At 35.1% G+C, this 18,919-nt stretch overlaps 2 protein-coding genes across 6 annotated transcripts in view; one reads left to right on the forward strand and one right to left on the reverse strand.

The window, feature by feature from the left end:
* Positions 1–14,996, forward strand: part of LOC124642939 — a 65,064-nt gene extending 50,068 nt beyond the window's left edge. Inside the window, exons 3-11 of one of the 4 annotated variants that reach the window (XM_047181732.1) lie at positions 1,508–2,675; positions 4,250–4,427; positions 4,866–5,112; positions 5,449–5,798; positions 6,480–6,679; positions 7,890–7,995; positions 8,528–8,597; positions 12,304–12,697; positions 12,847–14,996. In XM_047181732.1, the coding sequence (XP_047037688.1) occupies positions 1,508–2,675; positions 4,250–4,427; positions 4,866–5,112; positions 5,449–5,798; positions 6,480–6,679; positions 7,890–7,995; positions 8,528–8,534 (2,256 nt within the window). In that variant the 3' untranslated portion in view covers positions 8,535–8,597; positions 12,304–12,697; positions 12,847–14,996. Of the gene's footprint in view, positions 1–1,507; positions 2,676–4,249; positions 4,428–4,865; positions 5,113–5,448; positions 5,799–6,479; positions 6,680–7,889; positions 7,996–8,527; positions 8,598–12,303; positions 12,698–12,846 lie in introns of those variants that run through there. The other 3 variants (XM_047181733.1, XM_047181730.1, XM_047181731.1) reach the window with 3 other exon arrangements.
* Positions 14,997–18,061: 3,065 nt separating this feature from the next.
* Positions 18,062–18,919, reverse strand: part of LOC124642932 (ALK tyrosine kinase receptor) — a 29,074-nt gene continuing 28,216 nt past the window's right edge. For both annotated transcript variants that reach the window (XM_047181702.1, XM_047181701.1), the window contains exon 29: positions 18,062–18,810. In XM_047181702.1, coding sequence (XP_047037658.1) covers positions 18,199–18,810 — 612 coding nt within the window. In that variant the 3' untranslated portion in view covers positions 18,062–18,198. The remainder of the gene's footprint in view (positions 18,811–18,919) is intronic.

Genomic DNA, 18,919 nt, shown 5'->3' on the forward strand with positions numbered 1-18,919 from the left:
GCGGAAAATATACGACATTTTGTGGTTTTATTGTGACACTCTTTCTTTTTATTATAAGTACGTCTGTTTTATTGTAATATCATGTTTAATTGTATATACTGCGGGATTGTTCGAAAGCGTTACCGCTACCCTGGTACATAAAAGGCCTATGACGGAGCACGACGGTTTTTAGTCAGTAAGAGTCTGACACTCCCTCACCGCTGCTAACCCACAGCGGGAGGGGTCATTTGATGATTTTTGACGTCGTTAAAAAAAAGGTTTAATTGTATTATTTGCTGTCATTTGAACAAACAGTCGTTACGGGTAGACAGACGCTAGTAAGTCTGTCAACCAGTCTTACCTAGGGCTTTTGGGTTGCCTGAGTACCTGGGTTGAGAAGGTCAGATAGGCAGTCGCTCCTTGTAAAACATTAGTACTCAGCTGCAGCCGATCAGTCTGGAAGCCGACTACAACATAGTTGGGAAATGGCTAAGCAGATGTGTGATATCGCGATATGCGATCATGATTTTCTCTGATTAACAGAATTTCCAGCATAAACTAAAGACCACCTGCATAAAACATTTAACTAATTAAGTACCTAATGACTTTCAAAGCGAAAGTTTACCATAGCGTTGTCTTCTAACCGTAGTTACCTTGGCAATGACAGTTCTATTCTCAAACTAGTTTTTATTGGATTTAGTAAAACCATAGTAAAACAAAGAAACGGATTAGATTAGGTACTTAATTATCAAATGAGTTCGGTTTAAATTGCTGTAGGAAGTCATTAAATGTCCCAAAAGTGAGACCCTATGATTTTTAAGTTCATTATACGATCAAAAAATTGTATTATGAAGTTAAAAGTCTCTTATAATATTGTAAAATAGATAAAGCTGAAAGGTAATGCTGAAGAGTTTGGTTGAACGCACTTATCTCGGAAATCACTTGATTTACAAAATTCCGACGGTATTTAATTTACTTAGGAAGGCTGTATATTATTTTTTAATTTTCAAACTGGTGAAATAGTCCCCATGAGACGCGGGCAAAAAGCTAATAAATAAAAAAATATATAACAAACATACATATTAGCTAGCGACTCTATTCAAATTTCAATATCATTATCAATACAGGACTATGCAAGGCTAATGCAACATTTATGATATATCCTGAGCGGAACTGATCATTTAAAAATTTCAGAGCTTCAGACGGAAATTACATAAAAAACTTTCAAATAACTACATACAAATTAAGTCGAGCAAATTCTTCACTTCATTATACAAGAATGTTTTACTTACACAAGTGATATAACATATCTATTAAAATATTTTTCCTTATACATATTTAAATATAAAAGTGTGTTGGTTTATCTTTAGCGTAATTACCAACGAATGCTTTGTAATTTAAGGTATACAGTTACTTACATCATAGTTTGTAAAACGTCAAGAACTATCAAGAATAAAATTACGAAAATGCTAAACTACGCATCAAAATGTCAATAACAAAAACTTATTTGTGTCTTTCTTTGTTCCAGGACCTAATCCCCACGCAAGATACAGAAGCGTACCTCCAAAAAACTCAAAACGCCATCACAAACTTACAAGCGAAGCTCCAGTCTTCCAGAACAAACAATTTCAGCAGCATTCCTTCAGCACTCACCTCTAGTCTCATCAGCGAGAAGACCGCCATCTCTCGTCTCCCGATCTCACAGCTCAGTAGGTCCAATTCACTCAACTACCGTCTAAGAAGGAAAGACCACTCAAACGACAGCAGTCCTCTAAGAAGTCCCGGCCACTACGTCATCACAGGGTCCACTAAAGTCCCCGATAGCACGAAAATTCTGCTAAACTCCGCATCACGGTCCTTAGATACAGATAGGAGGCATGATATGAACATGAATAGTCCGTCCTCAGATAGAGGTTTACTAAGCAACAGTTCTGATGACAAAACACTGTCGAACAGACCTCCTTATGACGTAGACGCGATCTTATCACCTCATAGAAAAACGCACACGCGGAACAGGGCTTTCGAAAGCCAAGCCAATGATGTTAGCAACGCTAACCCCACTGTTTGCCTCAAGACTGTCCTGAAAAACAACGCCTTAGAATCCAAGTACCCCCGTATCGAACAAACTCGTTGCCAAGGAGACAAGAAAAGCCACCAGAGAGTACTAAGCGATGGACTCAAATATAAATCGAATAACATCGGTTTCGGGTCATCGATTAAAAGATCGAGTTCCTTCAACACTGTCAATAAGAACAACAATTATATCGATCCTAGAATCACTTCGAGAAGATCGAGTGGTCATTCTGAAGAGTATAAGGATTATTCGGATGAATCTGATAACGGGTCTTACGATAAATCGCAAGATTGTAGGTATAAGAGGCAGATTATGAATAGAGGGAGAATCGATTCTCCAGATTTGAAATCTATAGCGCCTGCTAACTCGCCAAGAAGATGTCCAAATACTCCTGAAATGCATCGGAAATTCGGTCCGGGATTGGTCAGGAATTCCGTTAGAGTGACGAATAAGGAGCGTTTGAGTCCAAGGGTTTCTGAGCAGCCAATCGTGAGGGAGGAGAGAGTGAAGCCAACCAATCACCAGAGCCGGCGATCAGCCGAGCCGAGACAGACCACGATAAACAGGCTGACCAAATCTAGGTCTTCGACGCGGGAAGTGCAGCCTAAACATCTAGATAAAGGTTAGTGCTACATTCATTGTTTGTAAGTAGGCTGCGCTACTCAATGACGGTCATGGATTAAGCAAGATTCGATTTGAAAGTTGCTACCGTACTGAATAACAAATTCCTAGTTCTTTGCGGTGTTATCAGCCAGTCTGTCGTAAACTTATGATGGGCAAGGCTCTATTGTGTAGTATTTAAATGACATAACTGAACAAGTAACATTGCATCAGGTACATAAAAGATCGCTATTTTAGATAAGAACAGGATTTGATCAGTATCGGTAGAAAAAATAATTTCAAACTCAATATTTAGCATAAACATTTGCATATAATAGTTTTTGTTTATTGGCGTAACATCCTGGCAAATACTCTTTGGTAAGAACCTCAACAATAAGGCACAATAACAATTACCTTTGCCCTTTAGACAACAGATAAAGGAAACGAAACCCAAAGGTTACAAAACGTTCATTGACCAATTTCTCAAGTAAGATTATAACAATAGATAATTTCTATTTAACGCACATACCGTTACTAATAAAGAATCGAGTTATCCTTGAATTGAGTTTATTAGTCAGAAGTTAGTGATTCGTCATGGTTGCAACACGCCGGCGGCCATCATGGATTGGAATGTAATTTGGCGCCAAATTACGCGTTGATTTTGACAGATCGTTTTTGAATTATGACTTGAATTTGATGACATATTTTTGCACATCATGTAGGAATGACAACGAAATAACTAATGATAGTAATTTATGATTTAAAATGTAGTGAAAGTACCACTATAAATAATCTTTCTTTTAAAGAATTCTTCCCTAGTAACACCATAACATCTCTTCCTGCCCAGCCCGCATCATATCATTAAACGGTCAATGTATAGAAACCAAAACAGACAATTACCCATCACACACGACTTAACTAAATCCATTAAGCGACTAGAACGATATTGAATTACATACGTAATCAATTACTATATCGCATTATCTGTTAAAACGAAATAGTTAAAGAATTTCACATATAAAAGTGTTTAATTTGATTTCCAACCGTTTGATATTTGAATTTTAAAATATGAATACTAAATTCAATACCGGCGCGCTCTGTCGTCTGGGTATTTCTGTTACAGAAAAGCTGAATATATATTTTCTGAAATTCAGTCGACAATGACATTCAACACTAGCTGTTTCCCTCGGGTTCACCCGCATCCCGGGAGAAACTATAATATGTTATCCTTACTTAATATTGTAATTGTGAAAGTAACTGCAGACTAGTTTCCTTAGCAAAACTGCTGAACGGAATGAAATAAACTTTGATACAGAGATAGTTTAGAACACGAGAAAGGATTTACTCTTTTTGTTTCCTCCGGACTCGAAGTGGCCCCAGCGGTAAACTGTTGGTACATTAGGTATACACACATTGCAACAGCTTCATAAAATGACTCTGTTTAACTACTGAGGTCCATCTTCACTAACAACATAAACGTCCGTATCTTAAAAACAACAGTTAACTATGAATTTTTAAAGTCAACAATAGTTTTAATAAAAATGACGTTAGCTCTCAGTAAACTAGGTTCTAAACCTCTCCCTTGGTCATTTCCAGGTCAAAAAAAGCCAAGTCAACACCGTTCTTCATCAGCCCTAGCGTCCAAGGAGATCGAGTTCTCCAACTGGAAGAAGCGAGCGTCCTACGACCCCATGAAGGCAGCACAAGAAGATAAGAGAAGAAAGCAGTTAGCTAAGCGACAGGATTGTAATAAGGATGATCTTAGTTCGCCTAGGTAAGGAGATTCAGTTAAAAGTTTCGGTTATTTAGTTAATATTGTTGGATTAATTACTTTTAGTCCATTTGTTGTAGTCAATGTAGCCTTTAAACTATTGGTACCGAAGAAACAGTTGTCCCATTGGTCACCAACATTTTTGAATTGTGTAGTTTGTTTTTTTTTTTTTTGGATAATATACGATTTTGTTGTTTTTTCTTATGATTGGGCTTCTGGGATATTCAATAGGCCAGTCCAATTTGCTAGATAGAAAGTCACGGTGTTCTATCAAATTATTTCAATTTTTAACTTGAGGTTTACATAAACAAAAACATAGGGTTAAAACATAGTTAGTAATTAACTGTTATGAAATTGAAACCCCTGTGTATTTGCGCAGCATACAGACATTGTGTTATTTTTCAAATATAGATCTTAACTTTTTTTCCATTCTCATTCCAGCCACTCTTCACCCGTCCACCGCTCCCAATCGTTCCACACCACGAACATAGCTGATCTCGAGACCCTGGACTACTCCTCCGAGGAGACAGAAGATGACCAGCTCCTCGTCACATTGCCGGTAGACCCCATGATCACGTCCACGCATTCCGACATACTGGATCTCAGGCCTAAAGACTATAGCAATCTTAGGAGGCAGGCCATGACCAATGATGTGGTGTTTTCTAGGGATTACGTCACTAATTTCCAGGTTTGTTTCCATTATTTGTTTTATGTATAAGTTTTTGGGGGATTTATAAAGGTATATATAGTGAACTTAGTGGGTAGGCAAGAAACACGCTGGCATCTGAATTGTTGTTATTTGTCCAATACTAATTTCACGTAGTGTAGTTTATAATCTGTAACTTGCTGATGGCAATTGACAATCTTTTTAAAACAGGTCTAAATTGGGTAATCTTATTGTTACACAGTTGAGTGTTAAATAGGTAAACATTTTAAACATGGAAATCAGTCGGTTTCCCCAAAAAAAAGGTAAAAGTTTCTATGTTTGTTCCTTTTTTTTACTATTCTCCATCCAATTTTTCAGATAAACCAATCTTCCCACGCCGAAAAGAAACGCCGCGACGCTCGCGAAGCGGAAAAAAGAAAAACATTTATCATCGATGACATAACGCCAACCAAAGAGAATATAGACTTTTTAACAAAGACAAGAGAGGACGCCATAGCGGATAAACGTAAAACCTTCATACTTGATAGTGATACGAATTCTACGACGAATGGCAGTAGTCCTCGTAACTCTTCGATATTTAGTCATGAGAAGAATTCTCTTACGACTGGTACTAGTGATACGGAGGGGGAGAGTGGCACTGAGAGTGCTCCCGTCGTCATGCGACATGCGCAAGGGAAGAGAACTACACCCGCGCAGGCTAAGCAGAGGTAAGTGATTGCGGAATCTAATATTGTGTCAACCTCCACATTTTTTTTTTTAATCCTACTTCCTACTTATATTATAAATGTGAAAGTTTGTGAGAATGTATGGATGTATGTTTGTTATTCTTTCACGCAAAAACGGCTGGACCGATTTGATTGGGTATGTAGATAGGTGATACCCTGAATTAACACATAGGCTACTTTTTATCAAGACACCAAGCGGGCGAAGCCGCGGGCGGAAGCTAGTATAACATATATAGTTGACTATCTAAGTTAATCTATTGCGAATGAGTCGAAGATGGTATGTAAGTAACTGCAACAGCCGCGTTAAATGGCAATGCTCAACTTTTGACCAATAAAAAACCAACCTTTCCCAACCCAAAACGGCTCAGAAGTACGTCATGGGGGGTATGATTAGAAGTTCTTTTAAATAGCCTATGATGTCCCAATGCAAAAGCCACCTTCTTCCAGTCTACCCTGTCAAACGAAAGCAAACTGTGGCCAACTGTCGTGGAAAGTGTCCAGATTTTCTCGCAAGCACTTCCTTAGTCTGCCCCTAGTTCATTGAGTGGTTATTTACTTCCACTAAACTAAGTGAATTCAGCAGATATATATAACCCGCGCACTCCCATTTCAAAATTTACAGATTTATTACCCACATTTTATCATTATTCTCTATAATTCCAGGTACAGCGGTGACTACTCGATGTCATCGTCGACGACTTCCATCAGCCAGCGCAAGGCGGTGCAGCCGCGCTACCTGGACATCTCCAAGTACAAGAGCGAGGCGTCCAACAAGTTCCTGCGCCGCGACCCCAGCAAGACCTACGTCGGGGTCCTGCCGGATAAACCCGTCAGTCGGGGCAGTGCACAGCATTATGAAATGGGTACGTGATTCTTAGCCCGTCATACAGTCAGTTTCTTCATCAAAAGTAAAAGCCAATAATAGAAGTAACGGTCAAATTTAGTTTTTCTATTAGTTTTGCTGTTACTTTAGCCTTGAAAAAACGAATTTGAGCGTTACTTCTACTTTATGACATTACTTTGGCTTTTACTTTTGATGAAGAAACTGGCCGTTAGTCAAAATAGACATAAAAGTAGTGGTCGAATTATAAAAAATCCCGGAAAGCTGAATTTTGATGGAGAGCTTGGGTTTATCATTATAAATAAAATATTAAAAGTCCCCATAGATCCCATGTGTGCGTCAAAAGTTATTCGAGGTCAAATGTCAAAATTTTAGGTTTTTTGAATTTTTTTCTAACCTGTGTCCAAGATATGCTTAGAAAGTACATACAAACTTAGAAAAGTTGCGGGCTATCTTGTTACAGTTACAGGATTTGATCTGAAAGCCGACCCCAACATAGTCATTGGGAAAAGTCTTGGGAGATGATGATGATCAAAATTGATGATGCTGGTTAAAATATTATTCCAATCTGCTGTTATAGGAATATATATGTTTAATACCGAGTTTACGCTTTCGCCTCGCACCTCACCTCGCGCCTCGCCTCGTACGTCATCTCGCAGCTTGCGAGGTAGCGAGTGCCTGTTTACACTCTCGTGCGTTCGGTTTGCAATGCTCGCATCCCTTTGACTCGTGAAACCGCCTCCGAGGCGAGCGCCGCGAGTGGCGAGGCGAGGCGCGAGGAAGCGTTTACACTCTCGCCTCGCGCCTCGCCACGCAGCTCGCCTCGCCACTCGCGCGAAAGTGTAAACCGGCTATAAAATGTAAAGAAAATTATTGAAAACATTGGAATTGGCGCAATTTAGTGTCTAACTTTGCACAAGAGAATGTATAGGCCGAAGCCTATTTGAAATGTGAACTTAACTGTGATTGTGGTCATATTTTTATTACTACCTACTGCGTGATCAGAAGAGTAGACATTGGCCGACCTATCTGTGTGCCTTTGTGGCACTATTTGGTTCAAAAGCTTGCATAAATATTGATAGAAATGTGGTTTGACTTGATACAGATGGGTTTTTATTTACATCTTCTAGAATTACAGCAATCAACTATCAACTATCAAGTTGATATCTATTTAGAACTAAAAAGCTTTGCATTTGATTAGTATACTTACAAATTATCTAAACAAATTCCAGAACAAAAGAAACAAGAATTAGAGAAGTGGAAACGAAGGGCTTCGTACGACCCGAGAAAGGCGGCTGCACTCGGGAAGTCGACTAAAACGCCGTCAAAAACCGCTAGGTGAGTACTACTTACTAAACTAATCGACTAATCGGTTTACTACTCTTCTTATACCCAAGATTACCGACAAAATAACGTCAGTTTAACTTAAAAAAACTGTCTATTTTGAAAATCGAACGTGAAAAGTCATAGTGAATAGTTTTTTTTTTAAGAAAAGTGACGTTTATTTTGGCGGAAAACTTGGGCCTTAATATATTGTTTATGGTGTGGACGTAAAATGGGAATTTCATGGGGTAGATGTTGACTAATGTTTTAAAAAATGGATAATTATTTAATTGCTATTAACAGTTTTCAAGTAACTAGTTTTGGGGTTGTATAAATTATAACCAAGAAGGGAATGATTTAGGGCCTATCCATAAGTTTATAAAATATTTTTTGGTTCGCATTTTTTTATCTACCGAAATAATATATTTTTAAGTTTTTCTTTCATTTGTAAATATTTTCTTTAACGTTTCATTTAGTTTAACATTTATGTATCGTAAAATAATATTAAGTACAATAAGATTAAAAGCTAATTTATTGTAAATTCTAGAGCGTGACAAATCTCAAAATGCATGCAATTCCGTGTAAGTGACACGCTGGCCGCCATCTTGACGTGTAAGGTTAGTCAAATGTCAAACTGACAGCTGTGGCGCCGCGGGTTTAATGACAGCTGTCAAAACTTATTGGCACTTGGGTGTATTTATTTCAATTAGCTTTACTAGGGACACGGTATCGAAGCAAAAGTATCGATACCGTACTCATTAGTAGAATCGATAACAAAGTATCGTACTCATTAAAGTATCGAAACAAAAGTATCGATACTTCAAGGTATCGAGTACTTTTTAGATCAAAATTTGCTAGGTCAATATCAGTCAGTAAATAATGTCAGTTTTACTTCAGTTCAGCAGGACATAAAAAACAAATGGTAACTCAAATTATAGGTAATAATAAGTAATGAAACACTGCATAGGAGGCATCATCGAAATCAATGGCTATATGTGTGAAATTGCTATTTGATTTTTAAAGGGGTAACATGAGCAGCTGGGGCTTATAGTTTAATTAAAGTGCTATCTGAAACAACAAACAAGTAATATGGCAAGTAATAAGCCTCTCCAAAAAGATAAATCAATACCGAAGTACAGCTCGGGACTTTGGGATGCGACGCAAGCCTTGTCCAAACCGGGTTAACTTCACTTTAGCAGTGTTCTTTTACATCTAAATTCTTTATACGAGGGAAAATGGCAGGAATGGCATATCAGGATATCACCGCTCCTGTATTCATGGGTGGAGAACATTGGGCTGCAGCGCCCACGTCATCGCGTCATGAGCGTTTTACATTACTTAGGGTGGGCTAGACATGAGGAACAGTTCGCGCATCCCGCAACATTTTTGGATCATGTCGTGTTAGAAATAAAGAATCGATGACTTTTAAGCATTATTATTAAAATGAAAAGTACATTCATATCGTGTTTTAGTTCATCATCCTGTGTTTTAGTAAAAGTAGGTAGAATAGTGGAGAAGTTGCCATAAACATGTCATTATGTACACTCTGTATCTGTTTGCTGTTCCTTTTACTAATACATTATGTTACCTCTAAAATCTCGAGTAGCAATGTACCGCAAATGTTAACATTCGAATAGCAATTTCACACATATAGCCACTGATTTCGATGATGCCCCCTATGTAATATTTAATTACTTATTTTTACCTATATTTTGAGTTACATTTCTTTTGCGCCGGGCCTGGGTTTTTTTCTCATACTTCATGAGCATTGTCCTTTAATAGAATAATAGAAAAATGGAAAATGGAATGAATGAAACAAATCGAAAATGTAGCAAAAGGAAACAATATTAAGTTATTTGAGGTATGCTAAAAACTAGCAGTGTCCCACAGTTTCACCCGCGTAGTAGATTAAAGATCCCATTCCTCCTCCGTAGTCACTTAAAAATAGAAGTTTGTTGAGCCTTTTGGTTTCGAATTTTTGTGATGGTACTTCGTGCTTCAGAAAATAATCGTTCTGAAGGTACTGACGTCGCAGGGATTGATATATATATTCATTCTCGTGCCAATTTATATAATTTTGGGAATACTACTTTCATATCTTCCCATTGTTTTAAGGGATCTACTGAAAGTGGCGAAACCTGTGCCGATAAGTAGTAGCTTAATTCATCCTTAAATTTCAGGCTGTGATGAAGATGAAGAACTTGCTTTATTATTTTGTTTTTTAGTGTGTGCCAACTTCTTATGGTGGCTCCAGAAATCAAATGTAGTTTCTTTTTTTAAGACGAATGTCTTAAAAAGTTTTCAACGAGTGAGCTAGAAAGCGCAGTTAAATTAAATTCTTCATTCGATACGATACCTGGGAAAAAGTACTTATTGAGTAAAAGTATCGAATGCAAAGTATCGAGTACAAAAGTATCGGTATCGAACTGGAATGTACTCGATACCACAAAGCATCGATACTTTTTTCGTGTCCCTAAGCTTTACGAGCTTTACACTACCTGTGCTGCAAAATTCTTGGTTTTTCTATTCGTATTAACTTTTGATGTTATAAACGATTTCTGTTTTAATTTTTTGAGATTTTTTTACTATTATATCTATGTATTTTGTTTGAGAAATCAAGATGTCTGCTTTTGTAATGCTTCACTATGGATTAGTAAAAAAAAAAACTATGGATTCTATAATTTCTACTGGCTGGTTAGCTATAGGTTTTATTTGATGCAGATAATACTTACAATATTTTAATTGGCAACATTTTGTAATGCTTATACCTGTGGTTCTAGGTTACTAACACTTTGGTACCTTCTTTTTAGATTTTAATAATTTTCCTGTCTTGTTTAAGTGTTTGAAACTAACCCTGTAAACAGTATGTCCAATGCACAGATGAATCTTTGCTGATTTTGATTTTAAGCCAGTGTTTTTTTTACATAGACAATTATTAATTTTATCTTGATAGAAAAGTTTATTGGTAGTGCAGAGAAATAATATGTACATTATAAAACTTCTATAAGTCACTCATGCACAATTACACATTCCTACCACATAAAATGAAGAAGAATGAATTTATGAAGAAGTCCATAGAAAAATTATTACACTTTTTTCGTGTTATTATGATTATTGTTCTGTTAGTTTGTCACGGAAAGTCCACATTATGTACCTAAGATTACACAAAAAAAAACAAGTACAATTGACAAAAACAAAAACTTTTTTACAAAAAAATTAAACCGACTTCCAAAAACACAAAAAAAAAAACTAATTTTAGGTGCATCGGCCTAGAAGTCGGTGTCTAATGGATGTTACTTAGTTGATTTTGCCAAAAAGTTTTTTTTTGTAAAAAAGTTTTTTATTTACAGCTTTTCAGTGATACTAATAGTTGTCACTATCCAAATAAGTGGAAAGTTCTCATCAATACAAAGAATATAAGCCCAAATACGAGTTATTTTACATATTGATTTGTCGAGTTCCCTCGACCTTCTCTGGTTTCCATCATCAGGTCAGCTCCAAACCTTCACAGTTGCAAAGGTCTCGTCAATACAAATAACATAAGCCCAAACACGAGGTAGTTTACATATTCAGTTGTCGAGTTCCCTAGACCCTCTCTGGTCTCCATCATCAGGTCAGCTCCAAACCTTCACTGTTGAATAGTGCTTTCAGACATACACCTGAGTGTCAAGTTTTTACCCTATGTTTGCCTACAACTTTCAAAGGTTGCCCTCGATTTCTCAGGGTTTCCATCATCAGATCCTGACCTGATGACTATGGGACCATCTGGCAGCTATTCCTCGTCGAACAAAAAAAGAATCACGTAAATCGGTCTATAAACCTCGAAGAAATCGATGTACATACATAGAAAAAAAAAAACATACCGGCCGAATTGAGAACCTCCTCCTTTTTGGGAAGTCGGTTAAAAATAAGAATTTTTCTAGACCCCAACTTAGACAGAAACCCTTTGGCTGTACTAACAAGCAAGCTTGCACATTCCTAACACAAAAAAAAAAACATGCCTGTTCGGTGCTCCCTAGACGATCAATTCAATTGCGTAATATTACTGTGCAACATAGACAGTATAAAGTTGATATTGAATATTGCACAATGATTTTTAGCTACAAAAAATATTTGCTCAATGGGTATTTTTCTGGGGATGAATGCTCAATCCTTCTCCGTGTGAGAGGAGGCCTGTGCCCAGCAGTGGGCGATAAAAAGGCTGTAACAAGAACAAGGGTATTTTTCTTGTAATATTGCACAATGTGGTTGTAAGTCTAGGGACCGCCTAAAAAAGTATAACAGTGACCCAGCCAAATTGTAACAACAAATTTATCTCCCCAGTAGCGTGCTCCGTTCGCAATCGTTCCACGGTCCGGTGTCGGCGTACCCGGGGCTTCGCCCCCCGCCGCCCGACCAGATCTGCGAGGCCTACGACGCCTCTAGCGACAACGATTTCTAACGACACCGTCGACTTCGACTTGTGATAACCGCGTTTGGATAGACTAGTCTTTGTAGTGTTTGTAATAATACAAAAATCATTAGAGCCAGATGTTAACGTTCCCTAAATACCTCTGAAATGTATTTAAAAGGCTGACAACACTCAATATTTTTGTCCAATCAGTTATTGACGGTGAAAAAAACAAATATTAATCTTGAACATATTTTCGAAAACCTTGTAAACAAAACGTTCTTACGTATTTTGTTTTGGCTGTTGTCAGCGTCTTAAAAAATCTTTCCGTCTTACCACAAAAACTTTTAAACGTCAGTTTATGCCTTGTCTAAAAAAATGTCAAATTATGACGTTGACATACGGTTCATTTTGCAGCCAAAATTTTATTAGACAAGAGTAAAACAGGGGTTAAAGTTTTTGTAGTAAGGCCATTAGTGTCTAAAACATTAGGGGTGATTAATTTAGTCAGCGTTAATCCAGGCGTTACTTATAAAATTGTATCGTTAATGATTTAAGAATGATATTGTCAAAATGATCTCTTATTTTTGTTGTTATTTTTAATGGTTTTTGTATTTCTACAAATAAAGGGTACAGCGAAGTGTTCATACTAAGTGTTAGTGTTATATTAGAGTTTGTTGTCGGTAATAGAATACGTTTTGTATTGTCATCGACACGAATTTTGGATAAGACCAATAGTGTGACGGTTTTGCATAATAATGCTGGATCCTAAATTGTTTTAGTCAGTGTAATAGCGCGGTAATGTAGCTTCGAACAAGTCTCTGTATTATTATTTATGAATTTGTTACAATATCGTTTTTTGAAAATGTTAGAACTCTAGTTTGTTTTCGAAGCAAGAAGTACATTAAGTTTTTTTTTGTTTTGTATAAAGCTTTTCTTGTCGATTATAAATGTTAAGAAATGATATTGTAACATTTGTCAGGCGTTTCTGTATTTGGGCGGTGATTAAAATAATTAGAATAAATGAAATGAAAAAAATATAAAATAGAAAGAAAACGATAGACTTATAGTTGATTTATAAGTTTCAATGCAATAAGTGGTTCGATCAAATTAACTTATGTATTCAATTTTGATGCTTCAAGTTGATTAAGTTAAATAGATTAGTTATTTATTTGTTTACTTGTCAAATAAATAATACGGATTTTAAAACTGTAAAATTAAATAAAAAAATACAAATTATCGTAATTTTTCCTTCGAATACAGAACCGTGACAATTTTAAAAGCGTGATTTATGAAATTACATTCATGATTTTTAATTACCTGACGATTATTCAGAAAATAAACATAGTTTGGGAGCGATGCAATCCTTTAATTAATATATTTTTTTAAGTTATTCAGCACAAAACGAAATTCTTTAAAATCGCTTTAAACGCATCGCTGTTCATTTAAGTTATATTTTTTTATACCGAACTACTCGATATCTTTTTTTTTTGTAAAATATTTTTTTCTCGTAACATTAAGGTTTAATTAAGGAAGCATATTAAATAATAATTAAATGTGATTTAATTAATAATGCCTACAATATCTTTAGGATTGGCTATTATTGTTTACCACTAAAAGTGTATGAGATTTTTTGTCTGTAATGTCCAATTTAGATGAATGTAGATTTCCGCTAACTTTATCATATTATTATTATGAAATATCCTTTTATATTGCTCATATCATTGATACATCGATGTATTTTAGAAATATTTAACCTTTTTAGTTTTAGTTTTTTTTTGTATAGTGCAATACCACATCACAATTAAAACTTTCTTAAAATACGAACAAATTGTTTCTTTTATTTTTTTTTTTGTATTTTTTGAGTATTCACATGTATTATTGGTTATATAGGTACTCGATATTTCAGAAGAAATTGTTATTTTTGTGTGTTTTTTTTTTCACAGCATAGCAGAATAGTTGAGCACTGTATTTTTTGCGAATTTTTCATAGACGCTGTGGAAATTACGAGAGAAATAAAACCTAAGAATTGTGCGTATTTTAGTTATTTCTGCCAGGCTATAGACTGCACCTACTGACGCTTACGCGATATTTTATGTAACTTTATAAATAGGAATAATAACTCTTTACTTCAAAATTTTATTCCGATTTTCAAATCAATGTTTTTTTAACTAATAGCAGGAACAATAAAATTCCCAATTATTCCACTACGTTTATAAATTGCAGTAAAAAGTACTTATTTTTGTATTTATTTTAATTACTTTAATGGCTTAACATTTTGAAGTAAAGAGCCTGCAAATCTAAATCATAACCCAAAAAGTCTGCTAATTGTTTCAAAAATAAATTGTAAGATTTATTTACAATGTTGCCACATTAACAAAAAGGTTCTATAAAGAACTGATGACACCGATGTTTTTTTGTGGTGGGATTGTGAATATTTTATCTCAATTTTGAGTAGTGATTAACTATAATACTAGTAGTAACTTGAGCCTGGCTTTATTTCGAAAAAACGCAAACTGTACCATAATCGCTGCAAGCGGAATATTTGTAAACATAATTGATGTTTAGAGTTTTGTAAAAATATTATTTAAATAGGAAACAAATAAAAAGAACGTTTAAAATTAAATGGCTTTTGTTTTATTCAAACCTGCCATTATACTGTCGACTCTTAGCGATCTATCAGACAGAGAGCGCTCACTTGGTCGAACATTCTGCGTTCGAGCTCTACTACTACTACTTCTACTTGACCGAGTGTGAGTATATCTATGTAACGTAATATGACACAAAGAACGCAAAAAACTGACCGCTTGAACGCGTGACTGGTCCTTGATCGATCCCTTAAAGTTTCTATATGTTAAACTCTTTTACAAGAAAAACGGGCACCTATGCGAAATCTAGGTTTTGAGGATCTCTCAATGCTCTGACGATTTCCTTGTACTTTTAGTAAGCAGCAGAGAAATTCAAAGTACGACTAAAAGACGTTCAGTGGCCGATGAATTTTGTGACACAGAAAATTAATGTGCTCGACTGTATTTTTATCTCTTGAATTCGGGCAAAATGCTAAAATGAATCCAGTTGGCGAAAACATAAAAGTGATATAATTTAAGTTTCAATAACTGAACACGATGAATGAGAATCTTGACGTGACCAGTTAAGGAAATGATAAATGTACAGTTTCACCAACCGGACACATTCGTGGTGAGTCTAGTGTGGCGAGATGACGAATAACCTGCACTTTGTAGTGATTTAGCGATAAGGGAAGGTAAAATAAATTAAACAAGGTATAGTACATTTATTAATAATGATTTTATCTTTGAATATCAATTACACTTTTTTGTTTTATTGTTATTTTATAAACTTTACATATTCATTTCGTATTTTATATACCATATAATATATATAAAGTTTCATTACTAATTATTTTAGCATTACATTATCTAATACAAGAGGGATAAGAAAACATAAATAACGCTTTTTGTAAATTAAATAAAAACGCCTGTTTTTGTTAAACAATAAGTTTTTCGTTGTTTTTACACCAGTACACAACACTTAAGTTTATAACTAAAACTCATGAGGAATAACATTTCAAAGTCACTCGTTTTTTTTTTCAATAAAAAGGAACTCTTGTCGTCTCTTTCAACATTTCACCCGTAACTATACTTACTTCACAACCACATTACATATTTTTTTTTATTAAAAAAAGGTTTAAAAAGATCCATTACTAGTTCAAAAGTAAATTCTAAATTGAGCAAAGTTAAAAGTGACAGTAAAACGTTATTCGTCAACAAATATCTTTGTGTCTTACATTTTAAAGTCGTTTTATTGCGACTACGATTGACTTTTTCGTAATTCTGAATTGTTATTTAAATTATTACAGGGTTTTATATACTAATGCTAAAATGACAAATGAAAATATGCTAAAATATAGCTTAATTCAAACCTCTTTTTACAAAACGTGGTTAAGCGTCAGTTTTCCGGAAAAACACGTTTTGTAAGAAGCGGGAAAACGTCGATCACATTTCGAGTTTTTTTCGTAATACAATTAATTATACATCGCAGAAAAATACAAAACGAAAAAACAACATCTGTATCTGTACATCCTTTTTACAATATTAAATATAATTAAAACTATTTTATAAATATATTTATTACACTGGTATAGTTCAAATTATGTCGAGTGTTCTACCTGAAATCAATGTTTTCTATAAAAAATCTGAACATCTAATGTGAATAATTAGCATAGCTTTAATTCAGATATTTATAGCTTGGCTTAGTACACACGTACGTAGGGCATACCTACCATTTGACTGCAATGTGACAAATGGGGCAAAAATGTCACAACAGTTAACAGATCAGATAATAACATCAGAACTAAACTAAGCTATAAATTATCGAGCTCTATACAAATTCGTTTCCACACAAAACAATTCAAGAAATTGGCACAAGAGAAAACATTTAAGTAGATATTTTAGAAAATGTCGAAGGAAAACTTTTATGGTTTATTTTTTAACGGAAAAAGAAAGAAAAATTACCATGATACCCTGTAATTTCATGCCTAAAACGTAACTAAATGCACATTGACTAGGCAGTAACTGAAAAAAATGGCACTACTATGAGTGAACAAAACGTGTTTCTTAAACTATCTTACAATAATTAAAGCATTCATGTGAACCTTCACATTTTTAATTTCATATATATATATATAGATATATATAATAAATCTATTTTTTTATATCCTCTAAGTGTATATTTATATATTATGGCAAGTCTAACAACACTAAATGAAATCTCCTGAATATCTTATCCAACATCACATAAAGTTTATACAAACAAAATACAGTATTTTTTATTTGTTGTTACGATATATCTACGTGAAACTTTATAGGTATATTTCGTATTTTTAATTTAAAGGGCGGATGTACACAGATACCTACATTTTTATATTATTTACAAACATTTTAAGCGACTACGTTGTCTAATTATTCTAGGAATGAGAAAGGGGCCTTTCGTATCTTTTTCTTCATAAATAAAGTCACGTTTGTCAAGTAAAAGAAAAACAGTATGACAGTGAATTTAGTTTTTATTTTTTTGTTAAAAATCTACGAAAGGTCCTGAAAGTTTAACAAAAGAGACAGATCCGTGTAATTCGTTTCCGTGGCCTTAATTTAGGTTTTAGATATAATTAATAGAAGCAATATAATTTCGCCTGTGCGTTTGTTTTTCAAAATATGTTTAGGGTTAACACATTTGTTCAGAACACATTCACTCTCAATTATTGAAGCAAATCGCCTGGTGTAAATATGTTTAAAACTCTGTATAAAATTGGGTCTAATTCACAAACATTTGTTCCAACGTTTGAGACTAAATGTGTATCTGAATAAGTCATATTTAAAGTTGGCGGAAATAATTCGATATACAAATTGTATAAAAAATAAATATGCTACGAAGCCCAGTTTATTTACAATTTAAAATTACACAACTGATTTTTCCGATAAAAATATCTAAGTAGAAAAACTAACTGACTTTTTATTCCATCTAGGTAATATTTTTATTTTTCGCAAAACATTGAGCTAATTGAGCAACAATAAACTATGACTATAAGCAACGAGGAAGCCATCTTGTAACTGAACGTCTATCAGTAATTAAACCGAACTAAAACATTTTGTACACGTTACGATAAAAATACAAAAATTTCAAAATAAATATTTTATTCAATATGTCCATCACAAAGTGTTATTATTATTAAAAATATTTACAACTAGTAATATGTAACATTTCACTGCGTGTCTGGGTGGCACAGTTCAACACAACCACTATCACTGGACGATCTAGCAACTAATTTCGGAGTCGCCGACAAATTCGCCGTTACCCTGTTTGTTGACGATGTTCCTGTCGTCGAACTTGTTGCTGGGGTTACTGTTGGACGAGGATGACGCGTTGTCGCTGTCGGCGTACGGCACGTCCGTCATCGGCCCGTTGAGCAGGCTCGCCGCTGAGTTTGACTGCTTCAACTTCCCTTTTTCCTCTTTCGGCTCAACCTCTTTAGGCAAATCGTCGATCACCGCCTTCTTAGGGTCTATTTGTATAGTCTTTGATTCCGACAGTTTGTTCGGAGTGACAACGTTAATATATGGCGGCAAAATGTTCATTGTTGTCAAGTTAACGGATCCGCTATTTTTTTTCAACGCGTTCAGGTTTTGCTCTAGTTGGGCTGCGTCTAAGCATAGAGGTTTTGGTTTGGGAATGTATTTCGGCGGTTCTTTGTTAGCCCAAGCGTTGATGCGGGGAGGGTCGGGTGACGCAATGGGTGCAGTTTTTCGTTCGGGCATCAACGCGTTCTTGTGATTAGTTTTGTCTATCACATTTGCTTCTATGGCTTTCGTTAGAGCGTTTTCTGGTGGTTTGGGTGAGGTTGGGGTTATGCTTATTAATTTTTCGACCTGTAACCGAAATAGATATGAATTTGAAACTGTTACTGATGTTAAAAGTTATATAGAGTTATTTTTATATAGCAGACTCCACTGGTTTCACCAGTAACATCTAAAATGA

Source organism: Helicoverpa zea, chromosome 26, assembly GCF_022581195.2.
Source record: "Helicoverpa zea isolate HzStark_Cry1AcR chromosome 26, ilHelZeax1.1, whole genome shotgun sequence".
Lineage (NCBI taxonomy): Eukaryota > Metazoa > Arthropoda > Insecta > Lepidoptera > Noctuidae > Helicoverpa > Helicoverpa zea.